Below are 27,913 nucleotides of genomic sequence, written 5' to 3'. Positions count from 1 at the left end.
CTATGAGAAGATCAGTGAAATGGTTCCAGGCCTCTGAAAAGGATTCATGAGGGTTATGGTGGAAGAAATGAATATTTTGAAGCATTTCATCGGTCTTTAGTGGTGGGTAAAACTATTTCATGAACAATTGAACAAGTTTAGCCCATGAGTCCACAGAGTGGCGTTTGGGCAATTAACCAAGATGCTGCCTTGTCGGCTAGGGTGAATGGAAACACCCTAAGTTTAACTTGATCCAGACTTACGCTAGGATGATGGAATATAGTGAGAACTTATTCTATCCTACACATGTGTTGATAAGGTTTCTCGTGGTCTAAACCATGGAAAACCAATAACAAGTTAAATATATTCGGGTGAATTCAAAAATCCCCCACTCGGTCTGTAAGAATGATGCACGACTTAGGTCCATTGATTAGGGCTTCATAAAAATCAGAGAGAGGAGTCTCTAGTTCTTTAGCCATTATTACAGTTATGGTGTGTGATATTCTAGATAGGCGTGTGCGTTGATGTCTACAATAAACAAGCCTGATTATACTAGAATTAACCTCCTATGACATAAGAAATGAGGAGTGAAAGAAGAAGAACCTGAATGCCTCCTTGCTACGTTTATGAATAACGTCTTTGATACGAATCTCAGTGTCCTGTAGAAGCTTGGAACACCGAACCAGCAAATATTTCAAACAAAAATATGAATTGTAACTAACTTGTGTAAATCGGGCTTTCTTCAAAGGGGTGCAGGCTTGCTCAATTATAAAGTAACAAGGGCGCGTGCGCACTGTAAAAGAAAACTTAAGAAAAATGCAAACTTAGGCTACTGGAGGTCAGGGCGTGGGCACACTCAAATATAGGTATAATAGGGAGCGTGTACCCTCTAAAATATTTGAAATTTTTACAATAGTTTGCCAAGACACCTAGTAAGTAGCCTGTAAAATTTTAGAACAATCAAAGTTATAAAAGTCCTTCTACTACTCTACAAAGTTTGTGAAACAGTTTTCGTCCACAATACAAACAACCAAATAGTTAACTAATCGAAACAGAGCCAAAAATCTCCACAATTGTACTGGAGACTCCTGACAGATCATTAGTGTTCCTGTAAAAAATTTAGAGAAATTAGAGTTCTACAAACCCTCTTTATCAACTATTGTTCCGGAAATTCAGTGTTGCAAAATGCCAGAAACACAATGGCAAAATTCACTAGTTAGGTGGTCAAAACAAATCAATAACTTTTCAAATTTTTATAGCTAACTCCTGGCTTATGGTAGATACTCCTGTAAAAATTTTAGAATTTTTGGAACTGCCTAAGTAACCCTACGCATCTGTTCTTTCATAAACTTATGGTTTGAAAGCTAAAATACCACAGTGTAAAGATGGTAATAGTTCACTAGGTAAAACAACTAGGACAATTCTGAAAATATTCCAGTAAATCAACAACAACTTAAGTATTATGCTTGAAACATTTCAGAATTTTCAGAAATTTAGAAATACCTTTACTGTATTGTTCTTCACTGTGACACTGCAGACACAAGGGAGGGCGGGCACACTCGGAACACTACAAAATGGAGGGTGTGCGCCCCTTGAGTTAAACACAGTGATATGTGAAACTTTTACAGGCGACTCTAACAGACTTTTGGACAATGATCCTTTAGTCGTTTCCCCCAATCGGCCGTCTGAAAAACAATCAACAGTAAGAATATCAAGTTAAAAGAGAACGAAACGTGAAAAACAAGAACGAAAAATTAAAAGGGTGGGTGGGTTGAGAATGGGGGATTGCCCCTGGGATGCAAGCAATTGAATTCTTGTCTTCAACAAGTTTAAGATGGTAGCGGCGCCATTTGATAAATGTAAAATTGATGTATAATTATCTATAGAAGAACACAAACAACTAATTATCAATATACGTAATCAATATTATTCCTGCTCTCAATTTATTATGCAATATAGAGAGTCAGGATTCGTTCCACTCTTAAACTACCAAGACTCAATAGGATTCAACTAATTAAATCAAAATGAAAGTGGTGAGAGTAATAATTATATTGATAATAAACTAACTATGATTATGCTATTAATTAAAACGTGAACTAAATAAACTAAACTAATAGAAATAGGTTTTTGATGGAAGAGAAAGATATAGAGGAGAGTAATAAATTCACCTAATGATTAGTTTCATGCAAGAATTAAATTATTCATTGAAAAGAGATCATCTTTAGGTTTTCATGCAATGGTCCAACCTAAAGCCTCAAACTTTATCATCCCTAGCAACAACATACATCTCTATAGTCATTATTACTAGCATGTAGGATTATTGCAATCAAATATCTCAACTTAATCATAACAATCCCTAGTTTAATTTACTATATGCTTATTTTGTAAGTCATAAAATAAACTAAACTCATTGAAACACATTTACAATTAAATAATTATACTAAGCAATCTATTCCTCATTAGGCTTCATAATCACTCCCTCTAATGGGGGGATTAGCCTAATATCATTGGATTAATTAAACTAAAGCAAGAAAAAGAATATATATTAATAAAGACAATATTTGAAATTGAACTAAAACTTTATTGAAGAAGGTTTAATAGAGGCTACAAGAATAAACCCTAAATTACTCTAAACTAATGGGGGAAGAAGCAAATATTAGGAGAGAATAATGAACCCTAATTAAATTAACTAAGTGGGAGAGAAGAAAAAAAGAGTTTTCCCCTAGAACTCTTTATATAAGAGAGGTTAGGTTTACAATTTTCGTGCATGTGCTTTAGAGCCATATTTTGGGCCAATAAATCAAGCCCAAAACCTAAATTACATAAGTCCAAAAAGGGTTTCTCTGCTAGAAATTACTGCAGTAATATTTTCATCTACTTTCACTTCTTTGATTGGATCAAGACCTAGACCATTAGAATGCTTTTTCCGAGACGGACATTTTGACATATAATAGGCCTAATTACGAGGTCTGAGTCCAAAGATACGGACTGCAGAAGTTCTACTGAATTTTATGTTCTATTTTTGCCCGCGTTAACTTTGAGTTTTCATCTTTGACCGAGCTTTAAAAAGGTTTTTTCTCCTTGAAACTTGGGCTTTAACCATAGAACTTTTTAGCAACCAACCTTTGCTCCTTTCTCTTACAAAAGTGGCTTAATTCTTCACATATTTGATTCCAAGACCTGAAATACACAAATGCACGTAAACAGTACTAACTCTTATTTATTATAAACATAATTGGTCTAAATGTAATATTTTTAAGGGGTTAAAACTACAGTTTTGGGCTCTTATCATGTACCGGATCCATACTCGTATAATTGTTTAAGTAAACTGGTCGTGCTTCAAGGATGTTGAAGGAGCTATTTATACGCATAGTAAGGACGCTCCATATAACACCTCTTCACATCCTCGACTCTACTATAAGAGGATATTATTTCTAGCAATAATAAGGCTATTTTTGCATGCTCGTTAGGAACTACCTATTAGACTTACTCCTTGCATGAGATTAAGATCTAGTATGCATAAACCTGCCATATTAGCTAATTGCAGATGCAAAAATCAACGCCTATCTAGAAATTCACCAATCATCACACACACACACCCACCATCTCTACATTTGTAGCAATGGGTGAAGAAATAGCAGAGAGACCCCTCTCTGACTTTTATAAAGCATTAAACGATAGACCTGAATAATGCATAATTCTTGCAGATACTATGAGAGATTTTAGAATCCCACTCAATATATTTAATCTGCTACCTGTTTTCCATGGTTTAGACCATAAGAAGCCTTATCAATACTTGCGTAGGATACAACAAGTTCTTACTACATTTCATCATCCTAATGTAAGACCTGAACAAGTAAAACTCAGGGGTTACTCAGAGTTTCCCCTACAACGTTCACCTGCTGTAGAAGAAATTCTTCTACAGGACCCTATTTATGAGGACTAACCCTCTATGTTTGGTGTGCTTCCTATCCATATTCTATATTTTGGAAGTACTCCATAAAGGTAACCGGACCCTCCCTTTGGAGTGTGTGGTTGTAAGTGCCAGATCCTTAGTCCACGTTCATGTAATTCACGTGTTCCAATCTTGCATTTTTTTCTCGTTTCTTTTTAGTAGTGTTTCTCTATGGAGTGATTTACATTTATTTATTTGCTTTGTTATTTGTTTTCAAAAATCTTATCCATAAAAAAATAGAATATTTTAAAAACCAATAAATATTAGATAGATTAGAAAGTCTTGGGTATCTGACTTTAAAAGACCCATAATTTCACCAAAAAAAAAAAAATTCATCCTATTCAAAATTTTGTTTGGGCGTGGGTATTCACCCCACCTTGTTATCTCATTTCCCTATCTTTGTTTATGCTGCCATTAGTCGTATAGATTTGTGTGACAAAATCTAGTCTTCTAGGTTTTCTTTTGCCCTCATAACTTATGCCTTTTATGTATTCCGAGGCGTTCTTCCATTATTTCATTTGTCACGCACGGTTAGATCTAAGTTTTTTCTAGATCATTAGATAGCATTGTTTATGCTGATTATTTTCATAGCTCATTCGCCAAATTCGGACCACTAATGAATCGGGTATCTTAGTTTTAGGTTTACGAGGCAACATGACATGATAGGTATTACTGAAAAGATATGGGCTTGGGCCAAAATCCATTTTTCACCCCAACCCATAATATTTACACCCCACCGACAATCCCACTTAAAATCACGCACCGGCTTAATAACTTCATCTTCCCGAACAAAAATTACCCAACCCTAATTCGATCTCAGCGCGACCCGCGCCTTCCCAACTCTAAATTCAAGTGCACACCACGCCTCCACCCATTCAAACCTTCTCAAAAAATTTACCGAACCTTCACATCTTCATCCCCTACTAATACCCCTACCCGTATTCAACTTTTAACTTACCAATGGCTCTACCAGTCAAAATCATTCCGGAATTCACATTCAATGCGGACCAGTTGTAGCCATTTTTTGGTACGGAGATGCATGTACGAGGGTGGGATCGATTGTGGTACTCTATTGAGGAGTACTACAATGCAGATTTGGTGTTGAAGTTTTACAGAAATAAGAGGATATTCCCTTCAGGGAGAATGTTTGTGGATTTAGACGGAGTGTATATGGATGTCACGCACGACTTGCTTGCATCCATCACTGGGATTCCAGCGAAATAGGTCACTCTAACCTTATAGCGATCCCAATTTTAGGGAGTGCATCAGTTGATGCTAGAGACGTTGATTGAAGGTCGATACAACAGTCGTTATCACTGTGCCAGGCAACAATCCCTGAGGTTTAACCAGCTGGTTGTAACGTAATGGTTAGGGAAGAACAATTGCAGTACTTCCAGGCCGAGTGACATCAGTTTTTCATTCCTGCACGTCCTTTAGGTTTTGCAAAACAGGAGGTATGGTTTTTGCCTCATTGATTTTCTACGTGAAGAGCTTATGGCTGTAGGCCTGAGCACTGCACCCCTTCCTATTTTAGTTACTAAGATTATGTTATCATCGTGCTTGAGTCACCTAGGACTCATATTAAGCTTTACTCAAACGCAAAGGCGTATAGTGAATGTGTCCAAAGGCATTGGACACTGCCAGAGGAGAGGGTTGATGGGATAGAGCAGTATGAGAAAGAGGATGAAATTCCTGTATGTTTTGCTGAGAATACTATGGACCATGCATCGTCTGATTTTGCACTCTTTTCATTACTCCATAGCGGGATGTGTACGCTTTATGATAACCAGCGAACCCTATCTGAGCTCTTTGACTCGATACAGAAGTGCCAGGGTTCCATTCAATGTCATCACCAATCCTTGGAAAACAACATTCGAACCCTGGACGACAACCAGGTGGACATGCTTAATATTCTAGAGAATATGGAGCAGGAGCAACAACTAAATTGGGATGCGCAGGTAGCTTTTCAGGTAAAGGTCTTGAGACATTTGCCTCATCTCGGAGGTTCGAGTTCTTCTTTTGACTCTAGATGTGAGCGTCGTCATCGTCGTCGTCCTTCTGATGGTTCTGGACCTTCTTCTTCTCATGGATAGATCCTGTATTTTTGAATGTGTTGTGCTGAAATTGTTTTAGATTTATTCTTGTTTTGTAATAACCATTTAATTCACTCTTGTTTTAATTTCAATACTTTAGTTTATTATTTGTTAAATGCATTTTAATTATTTAAGTAGTTAATATTTGTTTATGTGATTGCTCTACTATGCCTTTATCGTTAAATGTTATGCATGATTAATCACATATTCCTTACCATATAGTTTTTATATTGCATATCAGCATGTTTTGGTATTTAACTGAATATTTCATGAACCCCCCCTCTCAAATTGTTTGGGGGTGGTATATTTTAAATTTACCATAGTGTATGTGCATGTATGAATTTGCATGCCTTAATCACACTTTTATAATATTTTGGGCCAAAATATAACAACCATTGGGCCTTTTTAATTTAATTGGGATCCACAAAGTAATTAGGTACTGATATTTCAAGGAATTTCAAAGTTTTGCGGAATTTTAGAAGCTAATCTATTAGATAAAACCCATTAGATACAACCCATGGGCCTTGTTTAATCCAATTGGGATCCATAATGTAATTACGTACCTCAAATTTTGAGGAATGTCAAAATTTCATGCAATTTCAGAAGCTAATCTAAATAGAAATCCCCAAATCAAAAATAGGAATTATGTGTTTAGAAATATGCCTAAAAACTATATTTTTGCACATCTTTTTATTTAGAAACCACATGGCCTTAGACTTAACAACCAAACACTATAAAAATTATCTCTAAGCATGCTCTTTCATTACTAAAAACACACACGAAACTGCTGCATATCAAAGCGCGACCCGCGCTCTCTCAAGCATACTCAGAGCGCTCGCGCGCCCTCACTTCAAGCTTCCAAGCTCGGATTTTTAGGTTCTTCTTCTAACACTTCCAGTACTTTGTTTCTTTACTTGTTTGCTATGTCTACTCCAAAAATTATCCCGGAACAGTCTTTTGAGGATCTATTTCTCAAGAACAAGTACGGTAGACACTTTGACGAGGTGATATGCGAACATGAATGGGATACCCTACTGGTAAGATCTGATCAAACTTATTCTCCTACCCTTACTAAATATTTTAATGAGCATGTGGAATTCTTTTACCGCTCTAATGGAGAACAAGCACTACGCATAAAGTTAGTAGATGATGAACCTTTTGAATTGTCTAAGTATTTAATTTCTTGTTCATTAGGAATTCCAACGCCTGCCCCACCTACACCTTTTGATTATTTAGATGATAATAACAATCATTATGACTGGGTCAATTTCCACAAGACCTATGGTGCGGGTATATTCCAAGTAGAACCAAGGACAACGTGAAGTTTTATTACAAAACATGGCCCTTAATACGGGCCTTGTTATGCTTTTCCTTAAATTAAATGTCCTAGGGGATTGGCACTTCAAATCTGTTGATTCCCGTGCATGTAACGCTTTCATCGCTTTAGCCAATGGACATTGGTTTTATGATCTACCCAAAACCATAGTAGCTGGTATTGCTCGAGCACAGACCATAAGGCATAAATACCTTCTTATGCCAGTCACAGTCACACATATTATGCTATTTTTCTTTCCTAAATTCTGTATACATTTCACCCATTGGGTTAAGGTTGACACCATGCACACTACCAATGCTATAGTTCGTTTTTTACGTCTTATGGTTTGGTATGGCTGACATCCGCTCCTTTATGTTTATGAGATGGTATATGGATGTGTAGATGGATGATGGATGATGGTCGTTGAACAAAATAGAAGCGTATCAAAACCTAATTATCCTTCAATGAGTAAAGAATGAGTAGGGTATCGTTCTACTTTTAAGTGTATGTTATATGAAGGACAAGACTGGAAAGGGGGTTTGAGGGATTAAAAACTATGTTTATAGATATAGTAAATTGCTTAACTAAACTAAACTAAACTATTGAGAATTTATAAGAGATGGAATTCAAGAGATTATAATCCACAGATACCTTTGATATGTGGCATTCTGTTTTATGGTTGTTCTCACAAGTAAACTACAATTAGGCAATCGAGCGAGTGTCGATGCCCGCTTGGACGAAACATCGTTAACAATTAACTCTACTCAAGGTTGTTCCTATATTTATGTTATTAATATCTTCTTTCCTTTTATGTAAGCTCGGGCTGCCATTCAATGTATTATTGAGAGCAACATCAAAAAGTACTTCCTAATAGGGCGGCCATTCAATAAATCACCATTTAAGGCAAACAGAAAGAATACTTCACCTAGGCAGCCACTCCCGGAGCTACCCCTACTAGGGCAACACAAAGAATACTTCCCTAATTCTAAAGAACTACACTACTTAGAAGAAAAGTAAAGAACACTAGCATGATATTAATATTGCAAAACATAAACCCTATTCTATACTTCCATCCCCTGGTGTGGGCAATGGAACTAATAACTAAAAACATAAAAAACTAACTTTATTGGAGAACACCATGAACAAGAAGAATCACCGAACCCTAAGCACTGACTTCATCTTCTCCCTTGAAGGAGAAAATTAGCCTTCCGTGAAGAAAGAAGAACACAAAGAAGAAGAGTCGAAGAACATAAGACTAGAAAGACTAATTTATTAAGACTCGACTAGTGAAAACCAAATCTTTTATTATTAATCTCTCTGTGCCTCAAGTTCTGGAAACAAGAATGTAAGTGAATTGGTTCGTTTCATGAGGCACTTAGGTCCTCTATTTATAGGGGTTACAATGAGTTCTAGAAACAACCCAAATCATGGTTGTTTCCTATTACAAATCGACTTTTATCAGAGTCCAACTTCGTTTTCGATACAGTAAAAGAGGTGGCCTATAGTGCTGGTTCATGCATCTAGACGCACGGGCCTTGCGTCCCAGACGCAAGAATTTTTTTTTTCTCTTTTGCTCCATCCTTCTTTACTTTTTTGAGGGTTTTGGTCCAAGCAACGAATCTTTTTTGCCTTGGGCTTCCAAATAGGCTTTAAAACAGGTCCAAGTCGCATCTTTCATAGCTTTAATTCCTTGGCCTTCTCTATGATTGTCCACGGGCTTCTCATGTGATCTTTAATGCTCCAAATTGCTCCATTTTACCCCTATTTCTCTAAGATTCTACAAAACTCTCTTTTTCACCTGTAGAATCATAAAACATGACTTACAAGCACTATTAGTCTACTAAGATGGCTAAACAAAAGGTATAATCGAGGGTTAAAAAGTACTTTTTGAGCACTTATCACAACCCCCAACTAGCATTTTGCTAGTCTCTCAGCAAATAAGATAAAAAAAAAAAGATAAGTGATCAAAATCATATCCTAATAACAAAAATAAAATCTTAACTCACTTTCACAGGCATCGCGATTACATTTACCATATGCAACAAGGCTTTAAACCTTTAATTTCCCCAAAAAGGACGAGTTATAGTCTTGTGAGGGTTTTCAGGTGATATACCCACACAATGAATCAATAGCATGTTCAAGAATGATAGTACTTTTCAGAGAGAGAAATTCTTTACCCACTTAGTGCTTACTTCAACAAACGGTCTCCATTGCTACAAAGACTCATAGATTATGATGGGAGATAGTAAAAATTGAAAAATTCTCAATCAAGGCTTATGTGTGTACTCAGTCAATCTCCTATACTTTTCTATCCAAGAAACGGAATCCCTAGTTTCCCATAGGCAGATAATCTCGACTTTCAATCCTCACCGGTCATACTCTCAAAAAGAATCTCTTAGAAGATGGTTTACTATTTTAGCTCATGTATGTGGGGAAAAGAATAATGAATACGAACATCCCACATACTACCTTGAAAAACGGACTTCTGAATGAAAGTAGTCTCATGGAAAGAATGTCAATCACATTGAAGTGTCGGGTCTTTCGCTTTAGCATCCTCTCACCTATTCTAGACTTTGTACCATACTATAGTGATAAGTCATGGATTGTAACTTGGCTTGGGTATTGGTTTATGAAGGAAAGGTAAAAAGGATTCAAAGGTTGTTTCGGAACACACTAAGGGTTTTGCTTCTTTCTTTGGAAGATTTCTTCAAATTCTGTATTGTAGAGAAAATTCTTCCTTTGTCTTAGCTTTTCCATCCATTTTGTTCAACTTCTTCTTTTTCTTTTTCTTTTTTTTTAAGTGGAAATTTTATTGATATTGATAATGAATTTTACAAATAATTAGGACAAGCGTGCAACAAGCTGCACCGTAAGTCCTTTTTGAATAGCAAATCATATTCTTCTAAATCTAAACTCGTTAGAACCACCTGTCATAACGTTACTATCCATAACTTTCTGAAGTCTCTTGAGAAGCTCAACAAACTGTTGTTCCAAGAAACCAAAAGTGTCAAAACTAAATGGAATGAAACAATGCTGGTTAGCTCTACAAGCTTCCTCGTGTTTCTCCATCTTCCCTGCCGCTGCTCTCTTAGCTGCTTCTCCCACCTCAAAGACTCCATTCCCCAACCTTACCAACGGAGAGACTCTAGTTACATCAACACATGCATGTCTCCCCTCAGACCAACTGTAGATCAATACATCCGCAGGCCGATGTGTCGATCTTCCCTCATTCAGATCAGTGAGAAAATTCACAGGAGCCTCCTTCTTCACTTGTACCCTAGCCCTCCAAAATGCATGACATAAAATATCTCTGACATGATCATGTCGATATTTGAAACCTAGAAAATGTCTACAATGTGTTGCATGGTCCCCGAAAGCATCTAGTCTACTCTTTTTGAGACATTAGAGTAAAAAGGAATCATGAGACGGTACCAAGAATAAAACGATACTCCACCGGCGACATACGCTGTCCAAGTCCCTCCATCCGAATAACAAGTAGAAAATCTTTTGTGTGTTCTGACTGCAAGCATCCAATGACTGCTTTCTGACGAGTAGATAACACAAACTCCCTCTCAAGACCAACAACAATCTTATTATAGAACGCTTCCGCCAAAACTTTTTATGGTTTTGAGGGGATGGTAACATTCACAGCCATAGAATTAAGGTCAAAATCAGGTAGACAAAAACTCAATGCACTGCTAGCAACATCAAAAATCTCATCTAAAAGCACTAGGCCACAACTCCTAAGAATGTGGTTCTGAAGCTCAGAAGTCTGACAATGGGAGGCCACAAAAACAAAAGTTGAGACATCAGTGGCACAATAAATACCTAACCGACCAAGACGTAATGGGAGTGTCAATAAACGCCACTGCAAATCAACGAAATCAGGACCATCAGAAACCACAATACCCTGGAGAACACTGTAGAGATGCCGATCAAAAGTCTTAGCTGCCTCTCTAAAAAGGGATGGTGGACAAGTACGAATCACAAATACCAACTTAGAGAACCCAGCATAAGCACGTAAGAGAGCTAACTCACACTGTGGATTTTCCAATATAGCTAAACGGTTCATCAAAGTCACAACCTTTTAAACACGCTTGCGAGCAAGGTCCATGACAAAGGATGAATCAGTGCTGACCGAACCTCCGAGTAACCTGACTCCCTGCTGAGGACGGGACAAATCTGAAGGAAAGAGACCAGGAGTGGAGCGACGTGGATCCAGTGATGGCCAAAATATTTTAGATTTAGCCATATTAAGAACTAGCCCGTACGAAGGTCCTTCTTCCTAAATCATACCCAAAGCTGTCGCCACCTGTTCTGTATCTCCGATTAGGGTCCTATCATCTAGATACCAAGCCTGTAACAATAACTGACAACTTGACTGGATCCACAGAATCAAGGGATGCAACACCATTGCAAATAGAAGGGAACCAAAAGGTCGCTTTGCTCGACCCTAATAGCAGACCATATGTAGCCATCCCCCAAATATAACCTCGCAGGTTGACATTACAAGTACTCGATCCAAAAGGTAATAGTCGGGCAACGGAGATGAACCTCTCTCAACATGGTAATCTGATCAACCATGTTAAAAGCATTCTGAAAATTTACGAGAAGCATCGAAAGAGAGATACTGTCACTGTTAGCATACCCTATGTGGTTGACAGCGTGCAAAATCGCTTCTGCTCCACTAGAAACACCAACCCCATACTGAAAATCCTGTAAGTATCCTACCACATCTTTGGAAACTCCATTCATTGCAATCTTGGACACCAGACGATGCCAAATCATCCCCACAACTATAGGATGAATACTATTATCCGGCTTGAGAAGTGGAGTAAGTGGAGCACTCGCAATGAATTCCGCTAACGGCTGTGGACATCGTCCTTGTAACCAAAGATTCACCACATGGGTCAATGCATCTAGCAAATCATATGATATAGCTACTATAGCACCACTCATGGCATCTAACAAATGCTGAGCTTGAAGACCATCACGACCACAAGAAGTACCTTTCGGAAATGACCTAATACATGACAATAAGGCATCTCTCTCTACCACTAAAGGGGGCTCAACAAAAGGAACAGTTGGTCTTAAAGGTGGTTGTCGCAACAGGTGCTTCTCCTCGAATGCACATATGGTCTCTGTAGTATTGGAGGCAACTCCTGATGATGATAACACTTTTACCGTTATAGTAAAATGTCCATTAGCAACTGTCTGCAAGCATCGACACACATTCTAAGAGAGGACGGATCTCTGGGGTGGCTGGATTGAAGGAGGCTCTATTACAAACATTAAAAGATGAAACATCCCACCAGGCTCATTCCATGTCCTCAAAGCATGGAGTATATGTTTCTGCTGAAAGTTTTTTTGTACTAGAATGACAATCCTGACGATTCTATAGTTGAAAAACTTGCAAAGTACAACGCGGTAGAAGAAGGAGATAAATCCAAGACATAACTAAGCCATGATCAGCCATAATATCCCAGAGAGCAGATTTCAGTGCACCAAAAAAAGCCAAACGACAAGCACGTGGTATATTTTTCATAGTATGAAACGGTATACGGAATGCACTATCAAGTAACGTCTCATCAGGATGCAAAACAATACCAAGCGGATTAGGGGTATCACCTTCACCAAGCCATTTTTTTTTCTTTAGCTCAGTGGTATATCCTTGATTAGTACTGGATATGTTTGTTTTCCACTTGCTTTTTTTTTTCACTTAGAACAGAATGATGGTCTTCATTGTATCTCTCTGATATTTCCTTGTAATCTTCCTTTTGTGCTCTTTCTTCCTCCTTGTGCCCCTCGTATTCTCATAAACATATGGATATGGCTAATAAAGATTTTGGCTATACTCCTTGTCTGGAGTTGGGTAAAGGGTAAAGGTTTTTATGAAAGAAAATGGCTTATTGTAAGGCTCAAAAGGGTTTAACATTATGGTCCTACTAGGTAGGATAAAGCCTAAATGGATTCACTACTTGACTTATCAGTATGATACTCTGTTTTGAATAGACTACAAGACCTAATGGCTATCTCCCCAGTTAATGTCACTTCGTGAATAACCAAATCAACGAATAATGAGACTATATTACAACGACATAAAAAACTAAAAGATGTTAGGTCACTAAGACTCGGATTTTATGTAAGAACTCTCCAAAGAATGGGTATAAAGTTCAAGTCTCACGGGCTAAGTCTAAAAAATCTACTTCCAATTTACTAGGGGTTAAATCTCTCTTCTAGCAAAAGTACACAAAACTGACCAAGTATTATGGTGGTGCCTTGATAAAGAACTCTATCAACAAGAACTATGTCCGAGCATAATAAATAGTATAAGCGGTAATGAAATCAATAATATCAACTATCCAAACTCAACACTAAGCAGTATATAATCTATATCCCAAACTCATAATTAAAATTCATTTTTCTCATGCTACTAATATAGAAACAAAAAAATTGTTTTTGAAAACTAATTTTCGAAATTCATTTCTCAAGTACACCCTCCCCATACTTATGCATGCATTGACCTCAATGTATAAAAAAGTAAATGAAATAGATGAGAAAAAGGTAGGATATTACCATTGATGCTGAATATCAATAATTTGATCTTTCTCTGTCATATAAAGGTTAAACTCACAAAATAGAAAAAATCAAATACAATTAGTTCAAATCAAAATTAATCCTCATAATCAACATTAGTCCTCATAATCATGTATCAGTTTTTTTTTTTTTTTTTTTTTTACGTCAGATCCCAAGACGTAATGTGAGTCTTTTAAAGTTAGATTCTCAAGACTTTTGAGTCCTTCATAATCAAATCCTCAATACTAGTATTCCCATCTCAAAACTGATCTCTCGACAACATGCTTACTTCATTTAGACATTTTATACTCGGTCTACTAGAGTAATGAGACTTTGACTTTGGCACTTGCAACTCCTCTCAGTAAAGGATAAAGTTATGAAAATATGAGGGCCTGGCTATCGGTGGAACTTATACTAATGAGATTCTAAGGAGTCAAGCTTATGACGTGATAATACTAAAATAATTGTTTTACTCCTACTTAGCTAATTAAACTATAAAAAAGTAAAAGCTATAATTCTTAAGCTTAGTTCAAAGTTTTACTCTCAAGTATCATGCAATATTTCAAGTAAAGATGCATTCCACTCCTAGTTGCTTAGAATGTGATAGTTTCACTAATTTAAACAATTCTACAATATCAATGAGAGCAATGGTTTAATAAAACTAATGTGATGGGAATTAAGATAAACTAAATTATACTATAACAATTTAATATGGATATTTGAATGGGAAGAAAGAATTAGGGGGATTTGATTCCACTTTGATAACTTTCTAACATGCTAGTATAGATTATTGCAACCTTAACCAATAAAGATTAAGTATTTAATCCCTAACTATTCATGGCATCTCTAACAAAATAATAATTAGCATGAAAGGAAGTTTAAGCCATTCTCATGGTGAATAAATTAATCCTCTAGATTGAAACTCTTAAAAAGCAATAATTCTAACTAACACATCAAGTCTTCATCAAACCTCTCTAATAGAGGTTTAGCTAAGATTCATTAGATTATCATAATTAAGAGAATAAGAATAAGACATAATTAAAAGAATAATGAATTAATATAAAGAACTTTGATTTATTAATGGAGGCTAGGGTTTATAAAACATAAAGTAGGATTAACTAGAGAGAGAGAAAAAGACTAAATTAAATTAACTAATGGGAAGGAGAGTCTAAGAGAGGAGAGAATAATGAACCCTAATTAAATTAACTAAATGGGAGAGAAGAGATAGAGAATTTTCCCCTAGACCTCTTTATATAGGAGAGGTTAGGTTTTCAATTTTTGTGCATGGGCTTTGGAGCCATGTTTTGGGTCACTAAATCAAGCCCAAAACCTAATTACATTAGTCCAAAAAGGGTTTCTCTATTGGAAATTAATATAGCAATATTTTTGTCTACTTTTGCTCTTTTGATTGGGTAAAGGTTTGAACCATTAGAAATATCTTTCCGAGCTGGTCGTTTTGACATATAATAGGCCTAATTCTGAGGTCTGAGTCCAAAGATACACGACCTACGGAAGTTATGCTGACTTTTATACTCTATTTCTGTCCGCGTTGACTTTGACTTTTCAGCTTTGATCGGACTTTAAAAAGGTTTTTTCTCCTTGAAACTTAGGCTTTAACCATAGAACTTCTTAGCAACCAACCTTTGCTCCTTTCTCTTGCAAAAGTGACATAATTCGTCACATATTGGATTCCAATACCTAAAATACACAAAAATACATAAACAGTACTAACTTTTCATTATTATAAACATAATTGGTCTAAAGATAATATTCTTAAGGGGTTAAAACTATAGTTTTGGCCTCTTATCATGACTCTTGGCTTCCTCATGCAAAAAACTTAAACTAGACAGAGTAACAGGTTCAACAAGACATAGAATGTAATTTTTAAGGTGTGTAGGTAACTTACCCCACTTTTCTGCTTCAACAGTGGTCTGATAAACCAGATCTTTAAGAAAAATGGCCTCCATGTCTCTAGTAGGTAACTCCATAAAAGGCTTCAGTCGATGAGCGTTAACTTTGAAATAAGTCCTTCTCTTTATGTCTTCTATTTCAATAGCTCCAAAAGGTGTGACATGTCTTACCACAAATGGTCCAATCTATCTAGATCTCAACTTTCCAGGGAAAATTTCTAGACGAGAGTTGTAGACCAGAACTTTCTGTCCAGGTTCAAATTCTCTCTTCAGAATTCTTTTGTCATGTAATGTTTTAGTTTTATCCTTGTAAATCCTTGACTTATCATAAGCATCACTTCTCAATTCCTCTATTTCACTGATCTGAAGCTTCCTCTTTTCTCCTATTTTATCTAGGCTGAAATTCATCTCTTTCACTGCCAATAGGCTTTATGTTCTAACTCTACAGGTAGATGACACGCCTTTCCATATACCAAGTGATAGGGTGACATCCCTATGAGTGTTTTGAATGTTGTTCTGTATGCCTAAAGTGCATCTTGGAGTCTAAGAGACCAGTCCTTCCTAGAAGGATTAACTGCCTTCTCCAGAATACTCTTGATTTCCATATTCAAAACTTCTGCTTGACCATTAGTCTGAGGATGATATGGTAAAGCTAGTTGGTGAATTACTCCATATTTTGCCATAAGATTCCCAAATATATAGTTATAGAAGTGAGAACCATTATCACTGATGATGGTTCTCGGTGCTCTAAATCTTAGTAGAATGTTCTTCTTCAGAAAGTCCACGATGACTTTATGATCAACGGCCTTTGTAGGAACTGTGTCAATCTACTTTGAAACATAGTCCACAGCCAGTAGAATGTTGGTGTAACCAAAAGAAGGTGGAAATGGTCCCATGAAATCTATACCCCATACATCAAAAAAAATTGAGATAAGGATTGGTTGCTGAGGCCACTCGAACATTTTCGAGGTTTTACCCAAAAATTGGCATCTTTGACATGCTTTGCAATAAACATTTGCATCTTTAAAAAGAGTAGGCCAATAGAATTCAGCTTGTAATACCTTGTCTGCAGTACGTTGCGGACCAAAGTGTCCTCTGTAAGGCTAATCGTGATAGAATGATAGAATGGATTCATGTTCCGATTCTGGGATGCATCTTCGAATAATCTGATCCGATCACTTCTTGAATAAGTATGGATAATCCCAAAAATAATATCTGGCCTTTGAGTAGAATAAATCTTTTTCTAGCTTGCTCTAATGCGATGGTACCTTGTAGGTCACAAGATAATTTGCGAGGTGGCCGTACCATGGTACTTCTAATATACTTAACAACTGTTCATCAGGAAAAGTCTCACAGATTTGTAAGTTGTCTTCCGTATTCTCCACTAGCAATCTAGAAAGGTGATCAGCAACGACATTCTCTGTTCCTTTCTTATCACGTATCTCCAAATCAAATTCTTATAAAAGTAGTATCCATCGGATCAACCTAGGCTTGGCATCCTGCTTAGCGAGTAAATGACACAAGGCAGCATGGTCAGTATAGACTATTACCTATGAACCTATCAGATATTGACAGAATTTGTCAAGAGAATAGTCAACGGCTAAGAGCTCCTTCTCAGTTGTAGAATAATTAATCTGAGCTATATTTAGAGTCTTGCTAGCATAATAGATTGGCTACAACACTTTCTTGTCTCTTTGTCCTAGAACAACTCCTATAGCATAATCAGATGCATCACACATGATCTCACACGGGTGGCTCCAATCGGGCGCACAAATGATTGGTGCTGAAGTGAGTGCTTCCTTCAACTTCATAAAAGCTTCGACACATGAGTCATCAAAATCAAAGACAACATCTTTCCCTAACAAATGTGACAGCGGTCTTGTAATTCTGCTGAAATCCTTGATAAATTGATGATAGAATCCTGCATGACCTAGGAAGGCACGAATATCTTTGACACTTCTCGGCTTGGGTAGATCCTTTATAATATCAATCTTCACTCGATCTACTAGAATTCTTTCCTTTGAAACTTGGTGACCCAGCATTATCCCTTCCTTTATCATAAAGTGACACTTTTCCCAATTCAGAACTAAGTTGGTATCGCAACAACGTTTAAAGACTAAGGAAAGATAGTGCAGGCAATCCTCAAAAGATGATCCAAAAACTGAAAAATCATCTATAAAAACTTCCAAAAGGCAAAAGGCATACGACGGCACGCAAATGTTCCGAACGAACATGTGAATGTGGTCTTCTCTTGGTCCTCAGGGTGAATATGGATCTAAAAATATCCTGAGCAACCATCAAGAAAGCAATAGTAAGCTTGTCCAACTAATCTTTGTAACATCTAATCGATGGAAGGCAATGGAAAATGATCTTTCCTCGATGCGCTATTCAACTTCTTGTAATCGATGCAAACTCTCCATCTAGTCAGAATCCTGGTTGGAATCAACTCATTGTTCTCGTTCTCGATCACTGTGGTTCCGGACTTCTTCGGCATAACTTGAACTTGACTAACCCATTGACTATCAGAAATAGGGTAGATAATGCCGGCGTCAAGGAGTTTGACGACCTCTTCTCGAACTACTTCCTTCATCTTCGGATTAAGCTTCCTCTGTGGTTGCTTAGAAGTCTTGGAATCATCTTCCAAATGAATCCTATGTTGAACTATCATAGGGTTGATCCCCTTGATATCATCAATTATCCAACCTATAGCTATCTTATATTCCTTTAAAAATGCTACTAACCTGGATTCCTGCTCCTCAGTCAAATCTGATGCAATGACTACTAGGTATGTTCCCAAATCTCCCAAGAAAATATACTTGAGTGTAGATGGCAAATGCTTCAATTCTAGCTTAAGCAGCTCCTTTTTAAGCTCTTTAGATGGTCCATCAAGCATAGGCAATTCAAACTTTTCTTTGAACTTGCTGTTTTCCATGACAGGTGATAAATCCAAAATCGCATTGATTGCCTAGACACTAAGTTCCTCACAGTCTGAGTCTGTCAGAGCTTTCAACAACTCGTCAGTAGGATATGAATTAGTCAAATAATCCTGTGCTAACACTTCAATCATGCATACATTGTTCACATCACACACCTCCTGTGGTTGCTGTAACATATGGAAAACATTGGTGTCAACTCTCATATTACCAAAGGATAACGTCATATTACCGTTTTGACAGTTGATGATTGCATTTGCAGTGGCCAAGAATGGTCTGCCTAGAATGATTGATATCTGCCTACCAGATGTAGGTTATGTGTCGAGTACTATGAAATCAACTGAATAATAGAAATCTTCGATCTTGACTATGACGTCTTCAATGATTCCTTTAGGTATATTCACTGATCTATCTGCCAACTGTAAAGTAACATCAATCGGTTTAAGATCCTTCAAGCCCAACTTCTCGTAGACAAAATATAGTAGAAGATTCACACTTGCACCCAAATCTAATAAAGCTTGCTCCTCCAAAGAATCTCAATCTGCATGTAACCGTGGGACTTCCAAGATCTTTCAGTTTCACAACTGCTAGATTCTGTAGGTATGATGAACATCTTTAAGCGGTAAAAGCTTCTTTTTGAATGTTGGTCTTCTTCTTCACTAGATCTTTCACGAACTTGGCATACGAGGGAACTTGCTTGATGGCAGTCAGAAATGGGATATTAATCTCTAAATTCTGAAAGACATCGCAAATCTCCTTGTACTGGTCATCCTTTCTGGTATTCACTAGTTTCAAAGGAAACGATGCTGGCGGATTCTTCAATATCAGTTCTCATCTTTCAGCTTTGGTTGGCTTGGTAATAGATAGTGGAGTGACAGGTGGACTCACTCGTGATGACTTCTTCTTACTTACTTCCATAGTAGTTCCTTCAACTTCTTTTGCAACAGTTTCTTCAGCAGGTAGCACAACACTAGATATATCTGGAGTATTAGAACTGGGTGGGATAGTGGGGACATAAGTTAACTTAGGCTCCAAAGAATCTTTTCCTGGTTCATAGACAATCTTGTTATCAACCTTCTTGTCTGACCTCAGAGTGGTGACAGCATTAAATTGGTCATTCGACTAAGTAATCTCCAGGTTATCCACCTGCAAGACACCTCTTCCTTTCGGATTTGGCTTCAGCTGGCTTGGTAATGCTCCTTTCGATCTCTCTGTCAAGGCGGCAACGATTTGCCCTATCTGGCCTTGAATGACACTAAAGTTATTCTCCAACTGCTGGGTTCTTTGATTTGTCTATTTCAGCTCATTGACAATGGTGGTGATAGCTTCTTCCAGATGTAGGATAACTACTTTGCTCAACTGAGGCGTAGGGGCAATGTATCCACTTATAAGATCTGGTACTAACTCTATGTTTGTGTTAGTTTGGTATTGTTGGTTCTGGTATGACTATTGATTTCTATATGGTTGTTGGCGGTCTTGGAACTGATACTAGTTATTCTAGAACTGATTAGACTGATTCTGGAATTCTGGAGGAAAGTTCCTCTGATTTGTATTTTGTGGCTTCGAATAATTCTATCTCTGATTGAACTAGTTATTTCTTCCTAAAGAGTTGATACTACATGCCTCTGTATTAGTATCCAGATAGTACGAATACTCTTCAGTGGTATGGCCTCCATCAGAACATAGCTCACAGATGACATAACAAGGCTTGGATGGTTGAGGTTTAGCTTGGAAATTGTTTGCTTTTGGAGGATTCATAGAGAACTGATCAAACTTCTTGTTCAGCGTTTCAAGTCCTGTTGATAGGCTTGCCATAATTGATAGCATCGCTTGATTTGGGTCTTCACGAATTTGGTTACCAAATTGCTTTGGCACCCCCTCCACTCTAGCTACGTCCTCGTTGCTAGTACTCCATTGTTGAGTGTCTTTAGCTAAATTCTCGAGAAAGTTGTAGGCTTCCTCTCCATCCAATGATGTAAACTTACCTTGATGCATTGGCTGTATCATCTATTTGTTCATAGTAGAAAGTCCTCGAAAGAAAAAATGAGCCAGTGTGCTATTATCATAACCATGATGTGGATGTAAGACTAGTAGATTATTAAATTTCTCCTAGCTTTGATGATATTCTTCAGTCACCTTCCCTTTGAAATTGATGATGGCATGCTGCATGGCATCTGTCTTCTGGGGTGGGTAGAACTTGTTCATAAACTTTGTTCTCAACTTCTCCCAGTTGTTGATTGAATTGATCGGCTATGCAGTTAACCATTCGGATGTTTTTCCTTCGAGTGAGAGTGGAAAAAGAATTAACTTTATACTCTCATCCCTGATATTCTTGTTCTTGAAAGTTCTGAGGACTGATAGAAATTTGTTCATGTGAACATAAGGCTGAACATTGTCTGAACTTTTGAACTTTGGAAGCATAGAGATTACTGATGCTCTAAGTTCAAACTGGTTAGATTCTATCTCTAGAAAAACAATACTGTTGGGTGGGTCTCCAATAATTGGCGAATAGAAATCTCTTAGCTTCTTTCTCTGTTGTGCTTGCATGGGTAGGATATCTTCAGGATTATTCGGATCCACAACACCTCCATCATTGCGTGCGTCCATTGTATCAATCTCGTCTAGTATTCTTGTGAGTCGATTGTTAAACCTTGTCCACTATTGTGTTCTTACCTGACGATGATATGGACGACGGGGAATACACTAGAAAATGCTATGCGAAAATGATGAAAAACTATCCTACTATGCTTGAATGTAATTAAACTAATATGCAACTATTCTAGATTATACCAAAATGCAATTATACTAATTTTTTGGATATATATATATTTTTTAAAAATAAAACTACTTTCCTTTAACTGGGTTAGGCTTTGCAGCTAGTATCTCGCCCGTTGTCTAAAGTTGTCTCTTCTAGGGTTATGGTGAATCACTTGGATTGCTTAAATACCACGGCCCACAGACAATAGTCCGTTTGTCAAGATTCAAACAAGAAACACTAGAGTTTGATGTTTCACTCTGTTGGCTTGCAACTTCAATTGTTGAAAAGGTCATAAATGCAATTATACTAGAAAGCAATAATATTAAACTACGATGCAACTAAACTAAGAATGAAATAAAAAAAATGAAGATTCGACTAACTTGGATGGTAGATCTTGTCTTTGAGATATCCTTCAAGCTTCTCTCTTTCTCAAAAGGATGGATGATGTGGCTAAAATTACCTAAAGATCCAAATTTCTAATCTTGAAAGAAAATGTTAAACATAAACAACTTAAAACGGCAGCGGTGCTATTTGACACGTGCTCCTTTGTATGTATGAGATGGTATATGGATGTGTAGATCGATGATGGATGATAGTCATTGAACAAAACAGAAGCGTATCAAAACCTAATTATCCCTCAATGACTAAAGGATGAGTAAGATATCGTTCCACTTTTAAGTGTATGTTATATGAATGACATGACTGGAAAGGGGGTTTGAGGGATTAAAAACTATGATTATAGATATTGTAAATTGCTTAACTAAACTAAACTAAACTATTGAGAATTTATAAGAGAGGGAATTCAAGAGATTAGAATCCACCGATATCTTTGATCCGTGACCTTCTGTTTTATGGTTGTTCTCACAAGTAGACTACAATTAGGCAATCGAGCGAGTGTCGATGCCCTCTTGGATGAAACATTGTTAACAATTAACTTTACTCAAGGTTGTTCCTATGTTTATGTTATTAATATCTTCTTTCCTTTTATGTAAGCTCGGGAAGCCATTCAATGTATTACCGAGAGCAATATCAAAGAGTACTTCCTAATAGGGCGGTCATTTAATGAATAACCATTTAAGGTAAACACAAAGAATACTTCCACTAGGCAGCCACTCCCTGAGCTACCCTTACTAGGGCAATACAAAGAATACTTCCCTAATTCTAAAGAACTACACTACTTAGAAAAAAAAGTAAAGAACATTAGCATGATATTAATATTGCAAAACATAAACCCTATTCTATACTTCCATTCCTTAGTGTGGGCAATGGAACTAATAACTAAAAACATAAAGAACTAACCTGATTAGAGAACATCATGAACTAGAAGAATCACCGAACCCTAAGCACCAGCTTCATCTTCTCCCTTGAATGAGAAGATTAGCCTTCCATGAAGAAGGAAGAACACGAAGAAGAAGAGTCGAAGAACATAAAACTAGAAAGACTAATTTATTAAGACTCGACTAGTGAAAACCAAATCTTTTATTATTAATCTCTCTCTGCCTCAAGTTCTGTAGACAATAATGTGAGTGAATTGGTTCGTTTCATGAGGCACTTAAGTCATCTATTTATAAGGGTTACAATGAGTTCTAGAAACATCCCAAATCGTGGTTGTTTCCTATTACAAATTGACTTCTATCAGAGTCCAACTTCTTTTTCAAAATAGTAAAAGAGGTGGGCTACAGTGTCGGTTCATGCGTCTGGACGCACAGACCTTGCGTCCAAGACGCAAGAGACTTTTTTTTTCCCTTTTGCTCCATCTTTCTTTCCTCTTTTGTGGGCTTTGGCCCAAGCAACGAATCCTTTTTCCTTGGGCTTCCAAATAGGCTTTAAAATAGGTCCAACTCATATCTTTCATAGCTTCAATTCCTTGGCCTTCTCCATGATTGTCCACGGGTTTCTTATGTGATCCTTAATGCTCCGAATTGCTCTGTTTTACCCTTTTTTCTCTAATATTCTACAAAAATCTTTTTTTCACCTGTAGAATCATAAAACATGACTTACAAGCACTGTTAGTCCACTAAGATGGCTAAACAAAAGGTATAATCAAGGGTTAAAAAACACTTTTTGACCATTTATCACTGGCTGGAGTATCCAACCTCACCTAGTAGCCCCATATACCCCATCTGACCAAATAGCACTTAATAGGTTGGGTAGGATAGATGAAAACATAATGAAGGCATGGAAAGTTGTCATAGATTGTCAAAATTTAAGAGAACCTCATTTCATAGATGAGGAACAAAGGGAGGATAATGCTTGAGGACATAAAACTATATGTGGTAATATTTATAATTTTATGTTAGAATCCGCTTATGTCGCAAGCGATTATTATTTCTAGTTTTCTTTATAATGGATGGAACTCATATACGAGTTGCGTCTGCCATTTATTTCTTTATATTTGTATCGTTTAACTTTCTTTTACAGGTGCTATCATTTACAAGCACATTTCTATGGTACTCTCTATCCTTTATTTTCATTCCATATTTTGGGGAAAAAGCATGATTCTGTTTGGGGGTGGTATAGAAACACGCTTTAAATGTTTAAGCACATATTAGGTTGTATATTACGTATTAATTATCGTATTAAAAAAATAGAAAAAAGCATAAAAATAGTTTATACTATGCACTTAGGATAATGATATTATTTCTTTTTCCATGATGATATTAGTCTAGAAATCTCAAGTAGCAATAGAATTAAGTATAGTTCTTAGAAATTTAGGTTAATATGTAGGTAATAATCATTGCATTTTTTCATGCCATTAACATCTTGCATGAGCATGTATGAGTGTATTTGGCAGTATTTTTCTGAGTCCTAGGTTAGACTATTTAATTATTACATATCATGTGAGATTCTAGCCTAAAAGCCTCGTATGATTGAGTATCATATCTGAGTGATGACACAAAGAAAAAGTATAATTTAAGTGGAGAAATCACACATCCACTTGCTTGATCACCATACCATAACCTAAATGAGAATTTAGGCCCTCTTTGGATCGATATAGCTAAAAATTCATACCTCCAAATAATTATCCGCTAGTCACCCCACTAAACCTTTCATTTAGCCTTTTCGCAACCACAAATCATTTACCCATCTTTTAAAAAAAAAAAAAAAAAAACTAAGCTTACCCATCTTGAATGAGTCTGAGAAATAGGATGAAGTAAAGAGAATAAAGAGAAAGACCTATGGAAAACAAAAATTAGTTAGTTTCTTCATAAAAGAAAAAAAAAATAAGTTTTCATCCAAAGAAAAGAAAAGAAAAAAATAAATTGAAATCAAAATAAAGTTAGAACTCCTAAAAACAGAATAAAAAGAGTCAAAAGCCAAAACAAAAGGGCTAAGTGATAAGCACCAAAAATTGTAATATAAAACCATGTAGAGACATAGCATTATGGTTAATTATATGCTTAATAGTAACAAATTAATGATATTTTTGTGCTTTTACAGGATTGAGCAATCAATGTGAAAATAAGGATAAAAGCCAGTATTTAAGCACAAAATAATATGTCTACATGAATTATTTTAATTTAGCCCATGTGAAGCCCGACTAAAGCCCAGGGAATCAAATAGGACAGTTCCAAGTCAGAACAGGATCAAAGTGTCGGAAAAACATCAAAATTCTGAAGCCCTTCTTTGTTGAACCTGGAATCCAATGGCGGAAAATGAACCATTAGAAAGATCAGTGCGGCGAGCTCTATACATAGGTGGGACTTTGTAAAAAGTCAACTTTTTGGACCCGCCACTGATCGAAGCATGAGGGACCCACATAAATTGGTGACTAAGCTCACACATCAAGCTTCAGCACACGTCAATTTCCATGAAAGACTTTTGTGCATAATTTTGACACAAAGTCTTATTTGGTGGGCACAAATCATTAGGTGCATAAAGTCTTCATTAGGTGGTAATTAAAAGTCATGCCAATTAAGTGCACCAAGTCATTATCAGGTGGATATAAAATTTAGTTGCACACAAAGCCTTCATTAGGTTGCAATTAAGTCATCAAATGATAAAAAGTCTTAAGGGGTAATTAAATGGACAGTTGGTATTCACGTGAAGGAAAGGAAAAATAGCACTCTCATTTGCTTTAAAAGGATGTCTTCAGTAGCAAGACACAACTTTTTCTCCGTAGTTTAGTTTTGTTCTGGAGTTTAAAAGTTCCCATGTAAGATTTCTAGTAATGTAATTTGTTTTATATTTAAGTTGTTAACAAAAATCTTTTTTTATGTCTTTACATGTACTCCAATAAAATCTTTATATCTAAATTAGAGGTTTATATCTTTTCGCTATTTCATTTAACAACCATTAGATTTCTTTATTAGGTTCACATTTTTAGTAACTTGCATATTAAGTCACCTAAGAAAATAGGTTTAAATAATATTTGTAAAATCCTGCTCACATAAGTTCCTCTTAGAGAAATCTTCGTTTCGTTTTCAACTTGAGTTCTAGCCTTTTTGATTTGGAATGAAACCCTTGCTCAAAATAAATTACAACCTGAATGTGAGCGAGGTATTCGAACGGTTGTATTTAAGTGTGTAAGAATTAATTCTTTACACGTGCAAAAGTGCATGTGATTATCAATTGGCGCCGCTGCCATCCAAAAGGCTCGAGAAACAGCAACCAAGTGGGAAAAGCTCCACGGGGAAACCCCCCCACTCCTACTGATAAGAGCCCAAAATTGTAGTTTTAACCCTTTAAAAATATTACTTTTAGACCAATTATGTGATTAATAAGTAAGAGTTAGTGTTGTTATCGTGCTCTTGTGTATTTAGGCATTAGAGTCAATTATGTGTAGAAATGCGTCTCTTTTGTGAGATAAAAGAGCAAAGGTTGGTTGCTAAGAATTTCTATGATTAAAGGCCAAGATTCAATGAGAAAAAGCATTTTCAAAGCCCAGTCAAAGCTAAAAAGTCAAAGTCAACGCAGACATAAATAGCGCATAAAAGTTAACAGAACTTCTGCAGGCCGTATCTTTGGACTCAGACCTCAAAATTGGGCCTACCATATGTCAAAACGACCGCCTCAGAACGAGCTTTCTAATGGTCCAAGCTTTGACCCAATCAGAGGAGCAGAAGTGCACAAAAAAACTGTTGAAGTCATTTTTAGCTGAAAACCCTTTTGTGGACTGAAGAAATGAGGTTTTGGGCTCGATTTTCCGGCCAAAAATATGGCTCTTAAGCCCATGCACGAAATTGTGGATCTAGCCTCTTATATATAAAGAGGACGAAGGCTTAACTCGGAAGAAACTTAGTTTTTATAATTCAATACTTAGTTAGTCTTAATTTTACAGTTAGTTATTCAAAAACTTAGTTCTAAATTAGTTTTGAATCATTAGACTTTTTCAATTAGATTAATAAAGCAATTATTTTTCTTTCAGTAATGTTTTGTTCTTATTGTTCTTATTTTATAAATGATAGTTTGATGACTCAAGGCTAAACCTCCATTAGAGGGGTTTGAGGGAGCCTTGATAAAAACTTAATTGTGTTAGTATAGATATAATTGTGATAATCTATTCCACTCTAGAAAGTAATTAGTTCACCATGAGAATGAGTTTAATTGCTTCACATGCTAATTATTAGTTGGTAGAGATTGCCATGAATAATTAGGGATTAGAAATACCCAATCTTTACGTGAAAACGTAAAGATTAGGATTACAACGAATTCTATGCTAGTTTATTAAGTAGAATCAAGGTAGAATCAAATTCTCCTAATTCATTCTCATATTGTCATCTTAGTATTGAATTGCCATCGTTTGATTTATATCATTTCTATTAGTATTAAATCACTGTCTTAGCATCATTTCATTTCATTACTCTCATAGATTTTGTTAGAATACATGAACTAGAAAGCATTACATTCTAAACGAGCTACAAGTGGAACGAATTCTCTACTCCAAATATTGAATTGATAATGAGAGTAGAATCTTGATACATTAGCGTAAATTTGATTTAGTTTTACTTATTCTTGAGTTTAATTAGTTAAGTCTAGGTAAAACTACACTTTTTACGTTTATCAAATGGCGCCACTGCCATCTTAGTTTTCTTTAGATTCAATTCCTTTAGTAGTGTTAATCCTACCAAAATCCTATTAAACCCACCCAGCTTTGTTTGGTTATAAGCGGGTGGTTTGTTTGCTTGAACTGATTTTTTTGCAAAAATACAGCGAAGCCCTGCGTAAAGTGCTGGACATCGCCCCAAGGCAAGAGCATGCCCTGCGCCCTTGTTAGGCAAATTTGAAGCGTATCCTGCCCTCAAGTGCCTAGACTTCGAGTCAAGCAAGAGCGCGACCCGCGCCCTTGTTAGGCAAATTTTGAGCACGCCACGCGCCCTTTTCTGCATAAGCCCGATTTCACAGGTTAGTTCAAATTTTCATTTTTTCAAAGTTATTCAGGGTTGCATCTGCT

The 27,913-nt window shown here is 36.6% G+C and overlaps 1 protein-coding gene across 1 annotated transcript in view; it reads left to right on the top strand.

Moving 5' to 3' along the window:
* The first annotated feature begins 7,048 nt into the window (after positions 1 to 7,048).
* Positions 7,049 to 27,913, top strand: part of LOC147509756 (uncharacterized) — a 55,513-nt gene continuing 34,648 nt past the window's right edge. The window contains exons 1-2 of the mRNA XM_086597909.1: positions 7,049 to 7,064; positions 7,222 to 7,317. Coding sequence (XP_086454035.1) covers positions 7,049 to 7,064; positions 7,222 to 7,317 — 112 coding nt within the window. The remainder of the gene's footprint in view (positions 7,065 to 7,221; positions 7,318 to 27,913) is intronic.

The sequence above is a fragment of the Coptis chinensis genome, chromosome 3 (genome assembly GCF_015680905.1).
Source record: "Coptis chinensis isolate HL-2020 chromosome 3, ASM1568090v1, whole genome shotgun sequence".
NCBI classification, from domain to species: Eukaryota; Viridiplantae; Streptophyta; class Magnoliopsida; order Ranunculales; family Ranunculaceae; genus Coptis; species Coptis chinensis.
Note: the sequence above shows the minus strand (reverse complement) of the source record. Positions and strands in the feature narration are given on the sequence as shown.